At 40.0% G+C, this 16,452-nt stretch overlaps 2 protein-coding genes across 3 annotated transcripts; one reads left to right on the top strand and one right to left on the bottom strand.

Annotated features, from left to right (window-relative positions):
* Positions 1–423: 423 nt before the first annotated feature.
* Positions 424–9,719, bottom strand: mau2 (MAU2 sister chromatid cohesion factor). The gene is made up of 18 exons (XM_029430386.1): positions 9,399–9,719; positions 9,004–9,087; positions 8,710–8,805; positions 8,360–8,454; positions 7,813–7,840; positions 7,412–7,567; positions 7,063–7,209; positions 6,089–6,179; positions 5,820–5,923; positions 5,582–5,659; positions 5,283–5,348; positions 5,083–5,166; positions 3,965–4,014; positions 3,768–3,845; positions 3,566–3,677; positions 2,398–2,488; positions 1,902–2,029; positions 424–1,781 (listed from the first exon to the last, which is right to left on the bottom strand). The coding sequence occupies exons 1-18, from the start codon at positions 9,717–9,719 to the stop codon at positions 1,707–1,709; spliced, it is 1,884 nt and encodes a 627-aa protein (XP_029286246.1). The 3' UTR covers positions 424–1,706.
* An 886-nt stretch (positions 9,720–10,605) lies between these two features.
* On the top strand, positions 10,606–16,176 carry LOC115007555 (mitochondrial coenzyme A transporter SLC25A42-like). 2 transcript variants are annotated; one of them, XM_029430486.1, is made up of 8 exons: positions 10,606–10,956; positions 11,396–11,525; positions 12,708–12,819; positions 13,082–13,107; positions 13,507–13,673; positions 14,264–14,380; positions 14,604–14,755; positions 14,848–16,176. In XM_029430486.1, exons 2-8 carry the CDS (start codon positions 11,439–11,441, stop codon positions 15,171–15,173), a joined length of 987 nt encoding a protein of 328 aa, XP_029286346.1. In that variant the 5' UTR covers positions 10,606–10,956; positions 11,396–11,438; the 3' UTR covers positions 15,174–16,176. The 2 variants fall into 2 exon arrangements, with proteins under 2 accessions (XP_029286346.1, XP_029286345.1); XM_029430485.1 differs by having other exon boundaries at positions 11,377–11,525.
* Positions 16,177–16,452: the final 276 nt, after the last annotated feature.

Below are 16,452 nucleotides of genomic sequence, written 5' to 3'. Positions count from 1 at the left end.
TTTATACATTGGTGGCTTTTAAATATATTTTATTCCCAAAATCCTAGGTTTTGTCTGTAGTAAAAGTTCATAAAGTTATATATATATATATTACAGTATTTAGCCCTGAAATTGTGCAGTTTCTCTAGAAGAAAATACTTTTAACAGTAAAATGACTTGGATTTGAACACTCTTGCACCACCTACTGGATACTTAAAAAACATGCTCATCACTAACCATCGCCACTTACTTCAGCTACTACAGCAGTAGTTGACAACTAACAGCTACCACTACTCAGTTTACTTCCTATTGCTTTTCTGCTGAAGTGGCAGAAGAGTGGCAGTTTGGCTCCACTAAACATGATTAAGTAATCAGCAGCCATGCACTGAGTGACTAGTCTAATAGCATAACGTAGACAAACTGATATTTAAATCAGTATATTACAAATTTTCAATCATATTTTTATTGGAAAATTATTGAAAACAATGTAAGCATTAAAAACATAGGCATTGGATAGAATATGGCTAGTACTCAAGCTAAACTGTGTTCTTACAGAGTGCCTTAAATACCAAGCATTGAGATTTCTACATAGGATAGCTAAAAATACATATCACACTTTACTAAATTGACTTTATAAAATGTCACTGTACAATAAAGGTTCAACGAGTGGCAAATCTATACAAACATACTGTAAAGAAACCATTTAGTAGAACTATAAAGACAAATTAAAATATAACAAAATAAAATAAATTCGCTTTTTGAATATCTGAAGATTACTGTAGGCTCCAAAAGTCTAAACCCGATTTAAAAAAAAATGAATACAACTTCAATAATAATGAATTCATATAATATGGAAGTTCAAAAAAACACATCAGATAAATGTGTTGCTTTAAAGGGTATGTGGCAACCCTCACAGTCGCCAAATGATATAAAACTCAGAAGTATTTAAACATTGGAGGCATATTCTGGTCCACAGAGGACGTGCACACAGTGAATTGTGCACCGTCCCAATACAATGTACACTGCCAATTTGTATCGTCAAACTTTTTTCAACTGATTATTGTGTGAAAATATATTACAACATGTCTCTATTCTTTCTAATATGGATTTTGTGCAAAAAAAGATCAACCAAGAATTTATTGTTAGCAACCCAGGTCTGAAATTATTGTACAGGGAGTCCACATCAGCAACTTCCATGCATGAGAAAAAACAAAACAAAAATGGGATCCATACAAAAAAGGCAAGATGTAAAATATTTACCAACAGATACAAAAATATCAACATGAATAAATTAATTTCTTCTACATTTCTTTACTGCCCCCCCCCCCCCCCATCTACCCTCTCCTTTTTATTCCAACAAATGGAAAAGAAACCTGGCAAACGTAGCGAAGGGTTCTCTATATCTGAGGCAAAGAAGACCTTTCATACGTCGCTATGTGTCCTTCACTACTCTAATCAAGAGTCCGACCCTGCCCTGCATCCATGCCGTCAGAAAGTGTGAAATACATGTACAACAGTAGTTGTAATTGCTTTACAACAAATAAAGAAGGGGTAGCAGACAATCAGGAAGCAATCTTGAGAAGCTAATAAAGTGAAGGCCTGAACTCTTTGACCTGTTAAAATCCTCTCAAATCTCAGCTGCAGTGGTCCGATAGCAGGTTGTTAGGCATCAATCTGTTGCTTGTGATAATGTACCAGCTACAGCCATATGCGAGACAGAAGGTGTCTCATAGCAGACTTGCAAGGCTGGTGGTCGGGCCGTTCTGGGCTTGGATCTGGACAGGAGGAGGGCCATCAGTCCACTGAAAAACAAGACAGAAAAAGACTGTAATCTCAGCGCTACAAAACATAGACGAGTGAAAAGTGATGAAAAGAGTAATGACATGTCAACTTTAAGAAGCACGTTAATCTATTTTACATACACTGATGAGGTTATGCTCAGGGAGGCTGCAGGCAGCGATGTGGTCCTGCAGCAACTGCTGGGAGAAGTTCTGGTGCATCTGGGCTGCTTCATGGGCATCCATGTTGTTCCCAAGGGCCTTGTTCAAGTCTGCAAGCACAACACGTGGTCAACGTCTTCCTTCAACTGCAGCTTCTTACTAGAGATCTGAGATTTGATGCTTCATATGTGATGGCTAAGTGTTCTCACAGTAAAAGGGCTGCAAAGATTATTTAACAAATACTAAGGACATAAATGATGTCCAGAGATAAAGGAAAAGGTCAGTGGGTGGTGATGGCCTAGTGGTCTAGTGGTACGCCTTCCAAGCTGCGAGTTCAATACCGGGGCTGCCACCATTGTGCCCCTGAGCACGACACTTAACCCTGAGCTGCTCCAGGGGGACTGTCCCTGTAGTTAGTTCCCTGTAAGTCGCTCTGGATAAGAGCGTCTGCTAAATGACCTGTAATGTCAGCATTTACCTTTCAACAGTGCTGAAGACCAGAGCTGAACAGACATGTCGGGGATCTTGCTGGCCAGCTGCATGGCAGGTACAACCATGTTGTTGCTTTCCTAAAAAGAGAAAAGGGCAACTTTTTAGAAAACAAAGAAGGGTGGAAACCACGAAGACAACGATCCTCATGTATAAACACTGTAAGGCTTGTGCATGCCATTGCATCCTACAAGAGAAGGGCTCAGTTATGGATCATTCATGGGCATAAAACACTAAAGCTGTCCTCACCAGTTAATCATTTGTGCACAGAAAATAAATAATTCACACATTCGTCATTGTGAACCCTGAAATCTCATCATCTCTGAACAAATAATGTAATTGTTGCTTTAAACGAGCGACTGTAGAAAAAGGAATTGAAGTTTACAGTTGTTGTCATTTAGTCAGGAGCACTTGGACTGTTACTTTAGTAAGAGTTATTATTGTTGTTAGAAATGACTGAAATTAATTCATTTGAAATATTTCTATGTTATGTCAATGTTTGATCCATAACAAGTGGCTTCAAATAACTTATATTTGCTTTGTCATCTGGTGAGCACAAGAATGGAAGGGCCCCATTTACCTGCAGCGCACCTCCCTCTGTGAACCGACATTAATGGGAGAGTCTCAAGGGGGGATGTGCTCATCGGTACCTTTGCTTTGCTGATGCACAACATGCTTCCGCGCCTCAGCTGCAACATCTGAACACTTAATTTCTAGACGAGTCAGCTACTCTGAGCTACTTCATTCACCGCTGCCACTCTTTATTTTGGTGATGCCACACTAATAACTTAAGTCTTTGGCCAATCTGGCCTCAACCTAAACAACAACAAGCTGAATCATGGGCATCTGTATTTACCAACAGACGCCTTATTAAACTTAATTTAAGGTTAATTGTCAGAGCTAACGAGGCCGGATATGAGACATGGATTCAAGTTTATTGTGATTTATTTGTTCATAGTTTCATTAATCAGGATATTATTTGAAGCAGTAGCTGCTCATGGCAAAAATTTGAAATCTTGATTCAATTTAAAAGACAAAAAAAAGATGCTGGTCTGGCGGCCTAGTTGTTCCAAACCTGTTAAATCCCAATTCATAGCCCAAATAGTGCTGCATTATACGAGCATTAGGCAAATCTGTCGTGTATTTATTGGTCTTACTCTGTGGTTGCCCAGTACGTAGAAGATGTGGCCCAGCAGAACCAGGGAGCAGGCAGTCAGTCTGTTCAGATCCTCAGCATTAGACATCTTCAGGGTTTCCCTTAGGAACCGTCTGCAACACGACAATATATACAGAAATATGTTCAGGCACAGGGTGAAATTGTAGCTGTGTTTGCACAAAACAATGTAAGATTTGACATACTTGGCCTCATTGTAGCGTCCTTGAAAGAAGGACAAGAGTCCCCTGATGTAGAAAGCTGCAGCACGGAGGCAATGGGAGCTGAATCCAAAACAGAGACAATGATTGTATATTTTACAATCCAAACCAACGAAATGCATTGCTTTAATGTATTGTGCAGTGTTATGTATACACAAACTGTCAAACATTCTGCCTCTTACCTTACTGGGAAGTTATGGTCTGGGTTTATTCTCTCTAGGAGGCTGTACAGCTGAAGAAGCAAAACAGGAAATAAGTTTAAAAGTGCACCTTTTGAGTTATTATTAAAAAGCTTATATCTTAGATAAATATGATCCACTGACAGTGTTCTTAGAAGAACACAAGGATCACACATTTTGTTATCAAAGTACTGTGCTATAAATATAACTCACCAGCGCCCTCTAGTGGACAGTGCGCACAAAGTGAAAACTATGTAATGGCAACACTTCAAAGTATATTTGGCTTTACTCTGTGAGCAATATATACATCAACAACCCTTACATCTTTTAGAAGCCATCAGACATGCTCATGTAGTGATCAGGATCTACAAAGATGCAAACCACCAATTGTTTCAAATCACCATATCCATTGGATCATCGTATGCCTACGAGGTTATCAATATTAATTCTGGAAAGGCCAGAGGTGAAGGTAACTGGCTGTGAGCTTTACAGCACCCCTCGCCCGGACCTCAGTGCTTCCCGTGGCTGCGGACTAAGTGGACACGGACCTCTGATCCCAAAGCAACCGTCAACTGGGGCGGATTGCATGTAAGGGAGTCTGCGGTGATCTCGGCAACCCACATGACCCATCTTGAAACACGAGGGGGGGGGGGGGGGGGGTCTCGTTTACCATGCTTTCACCATTCATATCTATACGGCCACTTTGTTTATGACTAAATTGTTTACTACAGCACAAAGTTTTCCTCTTAACTTTGCTCTCAACATGCACCAGATTGATGCATGTAACTTTAATATGTACCATAAATGTAATTTATGTTAACGGTTTAAAATGGCAAACATTTTAGTGTTCAGACTCAGACTTAATGAAACAGCTGCATTAAGGTGATTTGTGTCGACCTACTTTTTTCTTCTTCTACACAGAAAATTGAGCAATAATCAATAAAGGAATCGATAAAGAATCAGACCGATAAGCAGAATCGATAATGGCATTAGTATCAATGAAACCTTATCAATTCTCACCCCTAATTATGGTATAATGTTTGCCAACCACTTATTTACGAAGTGATTCATTGCATTACATTGTTGTAATTTAAAGACGTGACCGTTATTACTTCACTGACCTCCTGGTGTCGGTTCCCTTCCCTTATGTAGACACTGGCCAAGTTGGTTACGATGTATGTCCACAATTCCTGGTGTGTGGTGAGCTGAAACACAACAATAGCGAAATCTGTGAGATAAGGAGATAGCAGCTGCAGCGGAGAGTAAAAGAAGATAGTGGTGACATTATCTGAGAAGAGAAACAAAATCACCACGTACTCACCCGCAAGGCTGTGGTAAACTGTGCCTCTGCATTATCCATACAGTTCACTGAGATACAATACAGACCCTGGGATACGACAAGGGCAGGAGGAATAGATCGAGCATTACACATTAATATGCAACCAAAACAGGGATAAAGTTACAGTATTGAAAACATGTGGCTTCTTCAGAATAAGAGGTTTTGGAATGTAAGTCTGGCGTTTATTTAAGTCCACAAAGTTTTCAGAATTTTACCTTTGTTTTAAAAAATGTATTTCAGGTTGGTTTCAGGTTGTTGTGGTTTAGGTTGAAAATACTCACTAATAGCGTGTGTAGCTGAGCAGCGTGGTTGGTGAATAACCTGGGGGACTGTTGGCACAGCTGACACACCTGTGAGATCTGGATGAATAGAACAGAGTGTCAATGTTTACAATCACAACATCATTCAAGCATGCAAATTCAGTTTTGTGATGCGTGTCAAAATAAAAGATACTGGACGGCATATTTTCCACACGGCAACATATTAAATACATAAGAAACAAATGCAGTGACAATATACCTCTTGTAACGCGGTGGCCTTGTGGCCCGTGACGAGTCTACACATGATTATGTGCTCCAGTAGAATGACTTGAAAGGTAGAGAGGATGGGGCTGCAGTCCAACACTGAAACATGGGAGAAAGTTATTAAAAAGTTGTATCACAAACAAGTGGTGCAAAAATAGTTCTTACATAAAACAAAAAGGCAGGTAAAACAGTTTTATATTATATAGTTAATAATATAGATTCAATTATCTTCAGAGAAGCACAGGAACACGTTGGGTAACTCACTTTTTAGTTTCTCTAGTTGCATAAGAGCCTTGTCTGTGTACTTCTGAGCTTTCTCCAGATAGCCTGCTTGCATGGAGTGCATGACTGTTACCTGTAAAATGACAAGAAGGATTACATATTGAGCACTGTGAACCCATTCCTGGTAATGTGCACGTTAATCAAAGTCTCTGCAGTTGTGTGACGCTATCCACAGGGTTCCTACTCCTTTTCAAAAAGTCAAATACAAACACTTTAAAACATTACAAGGTGCAGTTTCAAGATTTCCCAGCAGTTTACAGTATACTAATTATTACACTCCATTAAATTAGATGTTATTGTGTTATAAATAACTAAAGTTATGTTTCATGACAGCATTCCACACAAGGGTGACAAAATAAAAGAAGGAAAAACACAAAGTTTCATGTTTCAAAATGTATCATCTGCTTTCTAGACTTGACATAAGAACCACGTATCAATGAGCATCACCAACTGTGTCATTTATAAAAGCTTTATTATTGGTTTCCTTTTTATTTCAAATGTAGGATGCATCTCACATGTGACCTAATGAAAAACTTCAACTTCTCCTCTTTTCCCTGTCAAAATGCATTTTGGCTCCGGTGTGTGTGCGAGTACAGTTTTGTGACTTTTATTTCCAAGGCCAAAGACATCAAACATGTTGTAGCTTAAACAGCCTTGACACCAGAACAGTGTGCATCCTTTAGAAGGATAACAGCACAGTAGAAGACCAACAAAGTAACACATTGATGACATGGTGGGTACTTGACTACATTGACATAAACCTCGTACGGACTGCCCCAAGTTAAACTAAAAACTAGCCAAAATACAGACAGTGCTCATCTTTTTCCAGAGTACTGCAACAAAACATTAAGAAGGATTAGAACAGGTGTATTCAGTTGGAGAATTCAGTAGTTTGCCTTGCCGTTGTTTTGGGAGATTCTAACTTTTATGTGGCAAAGAAAGGGAAGTGGCATTACCAAATAGACGAGGACACACATGTGCTCTTTGGGCAGCCAGTGGAAGAGGTCAGCTGGGTTGCTGGGCAGAATCTCATCATCGTGGAGTGTAGAAATGGTCTGGATGCACTGCTGCAGCTGCTTCAGACACGGCTTAACACTCTTCACCTGAGGAGACGTAGACATGACAAGTAGACATTGACCAGACATTATAATAGGCTTATCATCCTTAATACGTTTATTACATAAACGTATGCATGCATGCTGATCAACACATTTTCTCTGTGTTAATAAACAGTAATGTAGCCCCCTCCCCCTATAAACAACTCTGTCCCACGTTATCTAACTCTTGTAACACTGGTTTTCCTACCTGACCGGCATCCAGGTAGTGTGTGACCTGTAGGACCAGGAAGAACACCCTCAGGGACTCCTTCTGGATGGGGTTTCCCTGCCAGTTTTCTACAATAGTTCCGCACAGTGTGAGCAGAGGATGCACCTCCCCAAGCTTTCTCTCCATTAGCAGCAACTAGAAGATTAAAAAAAACATCATCACAATCAAAACTTGATAGAATTTATTCCTTGTTTTTTTTTTTTTTAAGTACATATTAAAAACATCAGCAACTATTACTGCTGTACAGGTATTACTAAATTATTGATATACACAAAAAAATTCAATATGCAACAAAAGCATTGAGGAAAACAATCCTTGTTTATACTGCCATGGTGTAAGCAAACATAGCTTAACAAAGTAAAGTGGAGCAGAAGACTCACCATTCCTTTACTGAGGAGAAACAGCGCCCTAAAAAGACAAAAAACAACAACACACCAAGTAAGCTTTGTCACCATCAATTTCTAACAATCAATATTAATAAACACTTTGAGCCACAGTTGTATTGGTACTCAGAACTGGTGAAATGAGTCTTTAAATTCAAAATTAAAACACTTTTACAAGAGCAACATTTGTACTTTAAATGAAAATGAATGACTAAGAATGGAACATTTTCTATGCAATAGGCACTTTGTGATACTACTGGCACTTGCGCTTCAGTAACGGGATATTTAGAATGGGAAGTCAGCAACAAAACAGAATTGCTGTTAAGGGTTTCATTGTCCGCTTTCTATTACTCGGTTTGGGATATAAATATGCAAACAGAAGGAGAGTGCATCAGTGAGGGTGTAGTGGCCAGATTTGTCCTTGGTCTATAATAATTTAGTTTTTAGCGCCCTAGATTAATAGTAATCTTTGTAAAATTTGAAATGTCAGATGCTAACCACTAAAAGCATTAAATATGCAGTCATCAGAGGATTTGGCATTTACCTGGTATATTCTGACCCAACCACTCGGGCGTACTCAGCTCCAACACCCAGCAGGTCACATGCTGACACCAAGTCTTTCTCCAGTGTATGAAGTTGCTGAAAGATGCAATAAATAAGAACATTCCTGTCATTGCTGGAGACTCTTTAGCTATATGGATACAAAGTCTGGACTCTTACGAAATCTAATTAAAACATACAAAGTAAAAGTGTGCTCAAACCACCAGAACATTGTATTAGGGCTGTTGTAAATGTGTTCTCATTTCAACTCAAACATTGTTGGACCTGCGCATGAAAATGACTTTGTGAGTGCAACAATGTCACCTCTATTCATACTATTGTACGAATACATACCGCCAACTGGAACAACAATCTGCAGTGCCAGTATGGCGTTTGTTGTGAAATCTGGATGGCCTTGCGCAGGAGGGGTTTTGCAGAGTCCACCAAATTCTGAAAATGTATTCAAAAAGGATCAATATTCAATAATAAATAACAATACGCAGCCTTTCCTGCATGCACCACAATGACAAACTATACATGACTTCTATGTCAATTTCACTTTGTGGCTAGAAGTGATGAATGGTATGCAGCCATGCTAATGTAGCATCTACCTCACGAAAATTAATTAACGTTAAGTGATGGTCTTACCTGTTGGCAGAAGAGTTCTGACAAAATGCTTGCAGCTTCAAATTTGACATCTTCAAACTGAGGGACTTGTTGAGATATAAACCACTGCAAGAGATAAAAAAGGTTAGCTGTTTCATTTTGTCGGTGTTTGCTATCTTTATGAACCAATAATAATCCCATAGAGCGGCTTATTTGGCTAACCCTATGGAAAGAACGAAAGCGGTCGGCCCGGGACAAATATTTAACAAAATACAGCTACAAAATATTAATTTTCACTTTCTATACAAATGTAACCTTCCTGGATAAACAGCTATTAAAATAATTTTCCGCCGTTCGCTGTTTTCTCTTGCTGCGGCCTACACCCGTCCCCGTTCTCCGCCGCATCCCCGCTCTTTCCTAAATCAAACGTCCCTCACCGCTTTCTCTAGGTGGCTGCGGGCCAGCTCGCTGTTCTTGGTGTGGTGGTAGAGAACCGAGCCCAGCTGAAGATGTGTCCGGGCCTCGATCCTCTGTGGAGGCTTAAACTGAAACACTGCTTGTAGACAGTGTACACAGAGCCGGATTTTGGGAGGACTAGAGGTTCGAAAATGTTCCGCAAAGCCGAGAAGGGCGAGGTACCAGCGCTCCGGGGCCTCTACGTTTGACGCCATTTTCCCCGACAACAACAAGTTTTTCAGCGCTATGGCCACACTCCTGGGTTGCCAGGTTTGGTCATGTAGCCCCCACAACCAAAGCATCTGAATCCCCAATCCATCGTTTGCTTTGCTTCTTTTTAGTAAACATTTATAATGTATGTTTTACCAATAGTTGTTAATGACTGTTATAGTTGTTATTGTTTAGTATGCAATGTTAACGGGAAATAAAATACCTATCTTTTTATTGGGGCTTTTAATTTGGAGTAATATTATAGCCTTAGTTTGTAAGTTTTAAATTACTGTTTTTCTTTAAATATTATTTTTTCCCCTGGTATTTATTTTATTAACATGTATTTATTTTTGTCTTGAAAATGTTTATGTATTGTTGTCTATATTTGTTTTTATTTTGTGTGGTTTCAATCTTGCTATTTAAAGCAAAAACTGGTGCTTTAAATAATTTCGATTTTGTAGGACATTATACTCTTAGTTCATTATGTTTCAATAAGAAATATAGACTTTTTCACTTCAATATATATCAGTTAGAATACGGTTCTACATGCAAACCATACATTAAACCCAACATATTATTTCATAGTTTCAGCTAACCATATGGAGTACGGCCACCCATAATATCAACATCAAAGTATTCCTTATAAGTTCATGTCAAGTCAGTTATTTAACCCTCTGACATGGCTAATTATATGAATAATGTTATGTTACCTAAGGATAACTCATTACTCAGTTAGTATAGCATGTAATGTTACATTTGTTGTATTTATTTTAGCTTAGTTCAATAGTGGTTGTTTTTGTGTTGAAACTGCTCTGAAACTCAAAATGTTCTGTCTGCATGAACAAGTAGCATACCGGTATTTTAATCAAGACAATACCATAAACTTGAACAAATTATATGTTATATATAAGCAAAAACTGGCAACCCAATGTTGTAGAAAAACTCGCGAGATTTCATACGAATAACGTGACTCGCTCATGGGTAGTGTAGTGCAAAATACTGGCATACGTTGCCCAGTTTCTTTTAAGACCTTGAAAAGCCCAACTAATCTTGTGCGCAGAACCAGTCAGCGGCAGAATTTCCTCGCAGGCGTCGTCTATAAATAGTCAACACACTGCTACAGCTTGACACCTGTCTTTTACAATCATCTTCAGAAACGTCAACAACGTGAAAAGACGAGCAGACATTTAGCAGCGAGTTGCAAGTTTTAAGAGCGACTCACTGGCCTCCAGCGAGCAAACAAGAAATGTGCGCAAGGATCTGCAGGGCACAGTGGCGACTGATCACATCGAATTTGTAAACACGGGGTCCTTTTAAACACAAACGAAGGTAACAAAATTCAGCATTAAATCACCAATGAACATTTAGATTTATCTGCCATAATGATGCATATGTTTATTCAATCTTTGTTTAACTATGATTTGCAGATTATTTATTTGAGGTGTGGTCAATATTATGTTATTTTCTGCACCCATTGGTTTTAGGAAATTGACAACTGGGCCAAATGATGATTGATAAAAAAATAAACAGTGTATTTAGATGTGCTGGAAAGTAACTGATTCACCAGCAGAGCTTTTGTAATGCAATACCCTGTTTACAAGCCAGGTTGTTTGTGTAGGGGAGTATCCGCGTGTAATCACGTTTTTGCCTTATGATTAAGGCAGTCCAACTCGGCGGGGCGGTTGTTTTGTTGAATAAAGTGTCATTTTAGGTGCTCCTACATTTGTTTTCGTATATATTCATCTGCAGTGGGTTTTCCCTGAATGAGTGCCTGAGTGTCTGACAGCCTTGGCAGTCTGTGAAGGGCACACATGGCCCACCGTGTGGACGACCACCAGAGCCGTCTGCCAGTGCCAGAGGCCACCGTTCTGCCTCTGCCACCCTCCAGCCAAGCAAAGGTGAGCATTGTTTCAAATGTTCTGCTTGAGTACAAATGATTCAACATTGTACTTGTTATGACACATTAGAGCCGCTGGGGTGTAGACATATTGACTGCATTTGGCCTATTATTGACCTTGTTTACAAAAGCTTTGCGTCCAAAATTGTGTCAAAATCAGCTCATGGACCATAGAGCAATGCAACTCTGCGTAGCACCTATTTGTCAGTCTCAAGTGTTATAGTTTTAACATTGGATGTTGAATGAACAAACTCATTTTTAAAAGGCACCGTTTGTGAAATTGTTCCAGTATGTTTAAGTGGTAAGCTTTATTTAGGATCGATTCTAAAACATACTGTGTGCCTCCGAGGTTTCTCTCAGTGTAATGCAGCTGTTGTTGTGAGATCGAGCCTTCCTGGTACTACACATACTTTCAAAGGACATGTCTCTACCAGTACAATGCTCAAAATAGCAGGGAGGTGCCAACTAATCTAAAGCTGGCCTTAGTTTACAAAGCAACACTGTACTAGCATTGAATAAGAAGTATCATGACAGCTTTTTACTGTGTTAGTATCACAGGGTCGGGGTTTGTCAGTCGTGAATCAAAATATTCTTTTAAAGAAAACCTAAGCTCATTATTTTAAGATTTAATCAGTGACCCAATTAATAGCACATTTTCATTTGAAAACTTGGCAGCAGTTTATCCCAGACAGTATATGTAGTTAGGCAGGAAGGTTTATAGATTATATGGTAATGAAATCCCAAACTGTATTTCTGCCTTCTTCTGTTTATGTTGGGAAATATGTTTTGTTTAGTTGTGCAATATGCTCTTCTTATTACTGAGTGATTGTTTATTGGGTTCAACTGTCCCTTCCAGGAGAATGATTGCTCATGTGCACACACACACACACACACACACACACACACACACACACACACACACACACACACACACACATCTCTGCTTCAGTGGAGCGGTCGGTGTTATCTCTTGTGATTCATAGCGGTGGTGTCAGTCTTGACTCTGTTCCACGTGCAGATTTCTCTGTTCTGTGGGAGTAACTTTGTGATAGACACGGGACGGGAGTGTTTGTGCTGATTAGCACAAACACTCTGATTATAAGGTTATGCAGTTATCTTGAGTTATCAGTGTAACGTCACAAAATGTCATCTTAAGTAATGCAATGGGAATGTGTACAAACAGGACTTGAGGCCCAGATGGACGGCGCTGGACTCCCTGCTGTGCGGGGCGTTTGCTGGAGCTGTTGCCAAAACAGTTATTGCGCCTCTGGATCGAACCAAGATCATTTTCCAAGGCAAGAACAATACTCTTATTATATTTCCTTCCAAAAACAGAATATAGTGAAGGAAATAGGCTACTGTTTATGTAAGTGGCTTAAGTTCTGTTCTGAGTATTTACTCCAAACATGATGCAACTACTGTTTTCAGTTTGTACCAGAGTTTTCACTGACTGTTGTCACTGTTCTTAACTCATTGCTAATCCTCTTAGTAGATGTTTAGCACAGGAGAGTGTGTTCTTTAACCCGGAGGTTCACTGTGTTGCTTGTTGTTTCACAGTGTCCTCCAACAGATTCTCAGCTAAGGTGAGTTCAGGTTTCATCATTTCTTATGTTGCTACACTTGCAGCCAGGATTAAGTTAAAAGGCTTAAAATGTTTTAACAATGTTTTAATAATGAAAAATAATCTGTGACAATTTTATTTATTTAAGATGGGAAATGTTTGTCTTTTTGACATTTTATATATTAAACAATTATTTATATATTTTTACAGATCAATAACAAAAACAACCATATTTGGAGCTCCAGAATATATCTGGTAGATCTCTGCTCTAGTGTAATGTTTTTATGTCAACTTAAACGTGTATACTCATTCAATCCTAAAAACTACACTTGATTGTGCACCTTGTACATATTAAGATTATTAGATGTGTAAAACATGAAGGACGTGTATCTCTGCTCCCAACATATCCACTACCCTGCAGGAGGCCTTCAGGTTCATCTACTGCTCCTACATGAAGGACGGGCTGCTCAGCCTGTGGAGGGGGAACTCTGCCACCATGATGAGGGTCATGCCCTACGCTGCCATCCAGTTCTCCTCACATGACCAGTACAAAAAACTACTGGGGGGCTACTACGGCTACCAGGGCAAGTGAGTAGAGAAGTTATCTTTTAGTGGTAATGTTTTTTATTTATCTTATTATAAAACATGGATACGTTTTTAGCCATGCTAGCGGCGTTGCTCTAGGGATGACAATGTTTGTTAGCATGCTGATGTTAGCATTTAGGTCACCACTCTGTCAAAGTACGGCCTCACAGAGACTCTGGCATGGCTGTAGACTCTTAGTCTCGTTTTTCAATCCGCCTCCACGCCGACTACAGCCGAGGCCGGAGGCATTACATTTTTGGGTTGTCCGTCCGTCCCGCCGTCCCATTCTCGTGAATGCGATATCTGAGGAACGCCTGGAGGGAATTTCATTACATCTGAGACAAACATCCAAACCTTCACTTGAACTGAAATTGGATGTCAAAGGTCAAGGTCACCGTGACCTCACAAAACATGTTTTTGACCATCATTCAAGAGTTGATTCGCTAACTATGACAATTTCACACACATGTCTATTAGGATAAAGTGAGGAAGTGACGACATTGTGGAGAGACAAGGATGTAACTTGACTGCGAGGCGGTGCTTCTTGGTTGTGTATTGTTATTATTTACTACAGATTATTGTGTTTGTTTCAGAGCTCTGCCTCCTTTCCCACGCTTCCTGGCTGGCTCTCTGGCCGGCACCACTGCTGCTATGCTTACATACCCGTTGGACATGGTGCGAGCCAGGATGGCAGTCACAGCCAGAGAAATGTAAGCACTCATCCCCTTTGTTACAGTCCCACCCACTACTGTGTACCGAGGGGTCCCTCTCTGTGCACAGATTCACCCTTGTGTTTATTAGTCCCATTGTTCACTTGCCACTACAATGAAATGGACCATTGCAGTGCATGACAGTTACTACCTTACAACTCCATTATGTTTAATGGTACAGTTTGGAACACAATGACTTGTGTGATGCTTTATCTTGGGACAGGTACAGCAACATCATGCACGTCTTTATGCGGATCTCCCAAGAGGAGGGTGTCAGGACCCTTTACAGAGGCTTTACTCCCACTATCATGGGTGTCATCCCATATGCAGGGATCACATTCTTTACATATGAGACCCTCAAAAAGCTACACACAGGTACTGATCATTTTTAAATGTCTACATTCGGTTCAGTCACATGTTAGATATTTAGCAGAATAAAAAACTCTTGTATTTTTCTCTCGCACTAGAAAAAACTAAGCGACCCCAGCCATACCCTCATGAGCGCTTGGCTTTTGGTGCCTGCGCAGGCCTGATTGGACAATCTGCCTCGTACCCTCTGGACGTGGTACGCCGGCGCATGCAGACAGCCGGCGTTACCGGCTCATCGTACGGCACAATTCTGGGGACCATGCGGGAGATCATAAAGAATGAGGGAGTCATACGTGGACTTTACAAAGGCCTGAGCATGAACTGGCTTAAAGGGCCCATCGCTGTGGGGATCAGCCTCAGCACATTTGACATGACGCACAACCTTCTGCTCAAATTCCATCAGAACGGCTACTTTGCCCACTGAATCATTTGGGACAGTGAAAAAGCACAGAATGACGTGATGGAGGTCAACTCTCTCACCTGGCAGTAATAAGTTTCTGCTCTCAGTCGGTGCAGAGCCGTCCTGCTGCACACTCCTGTTCCCTTCAGGCAGGATGTCAGAGGACGGGATGAGTGGACGGGAGATCTGTCGTGCACACAGAAGCAGTTTCTCACACTTTGTTAAACGCACAGACGGGATTCACCGACGAAGAGAGTGAGGAGATAAAGTAGAAGTGTCTTTAAATCGTCGGTCACACAATCACAACTTGTATGTTTTGAAATCGCATTGCCATCACGGTGGTTAAAGGGATTTCCTGAGGAACAGGGGATTTTGATTGATGATAAGGAGCACTGTGTTTGTGTCGTGGTAATAAGATAATGTTTGCACCATTATATCTACAATGTTCATTCAAATGAATCCATTAACAACAGAGATCATGTGTTTTTAATGAGTTTTATTGATTTTAATTCATAGGGAAGTTTTGTTGCTTTGTTTTCTTTGTGATTGTTTCAAATAGTCAGATGGTATTTGTAATGAAAGGGCGATTATGCAATATGTTTTGTTTTTACATTTGAAATGTTATGATTGTGTCACTTTTAGGTTGACAGAGCGACTGAATTGTAGGAGGGTGATCATGTCAGCTGGACTGCACAGCTTCACTGTCCATCCGCCTCTGCGGAGGTGAGATATAGTATTAAAATGTCTAATAAGTGGCTAATCAAATATATGAGAAATAAATCTATACAACAGATTTTGTTTATGTGCTTATTATGACGATGTCATGTGTGTACCGTGTCCACGTTGATGTGCATCATTGCTTTAACTTGACTGCAAATCTAAATATGCCAAAGCACTACGCTCATTCATAACTTTCATGTGAATCAGGAGTTTAATGTACTTTCACTGCAAAGGATGCAGCATTTACAAATATGAAAGATTACAGTTTCAAGTTAAACTGACTCTTCAATAAAGTGTCCATCCTCAACCGTGAGCAGTGCGTCCTTTTGTCCACTTGAGGGGGCCATGTGATAAGCAAAGCTAATCACTCAATCAGCGACATACCAGTGAAGACCGTCTTAAAATGGAAATTGGACTAGATATGGTTACAATAGGTTTTTAACTGACCCCGCAACAATCCTACATTTTTAATAGTGCAATAAGTTACTTTTTTAAATTTTAATATAAAAATGTGGCTTTAATTATATTTCCAATATAAGAACGATGCGTTGTTTCTGTGTTTTGCACCCGTTTCCTTTGTGAT

The sequence above is a fragment of the Cottoperca gobio genome, chromosome 4, assembly GCF_900634415.1.
Source record: "Cottoperca gobio chromosome 4, fCotGob3.1, whole genome shotgun sequence".
Lineage (NCBI taxonomy): Eukaryota > Metazoa > Chordata > Actinopteri > Perciformes > Bovichtidae > Cottoperca > Cottoperca gobio.
Note: the sequence above shows the minus strand (reverse complement) of the source record. Positions and strands in the feature narration are given on the sequence as shown.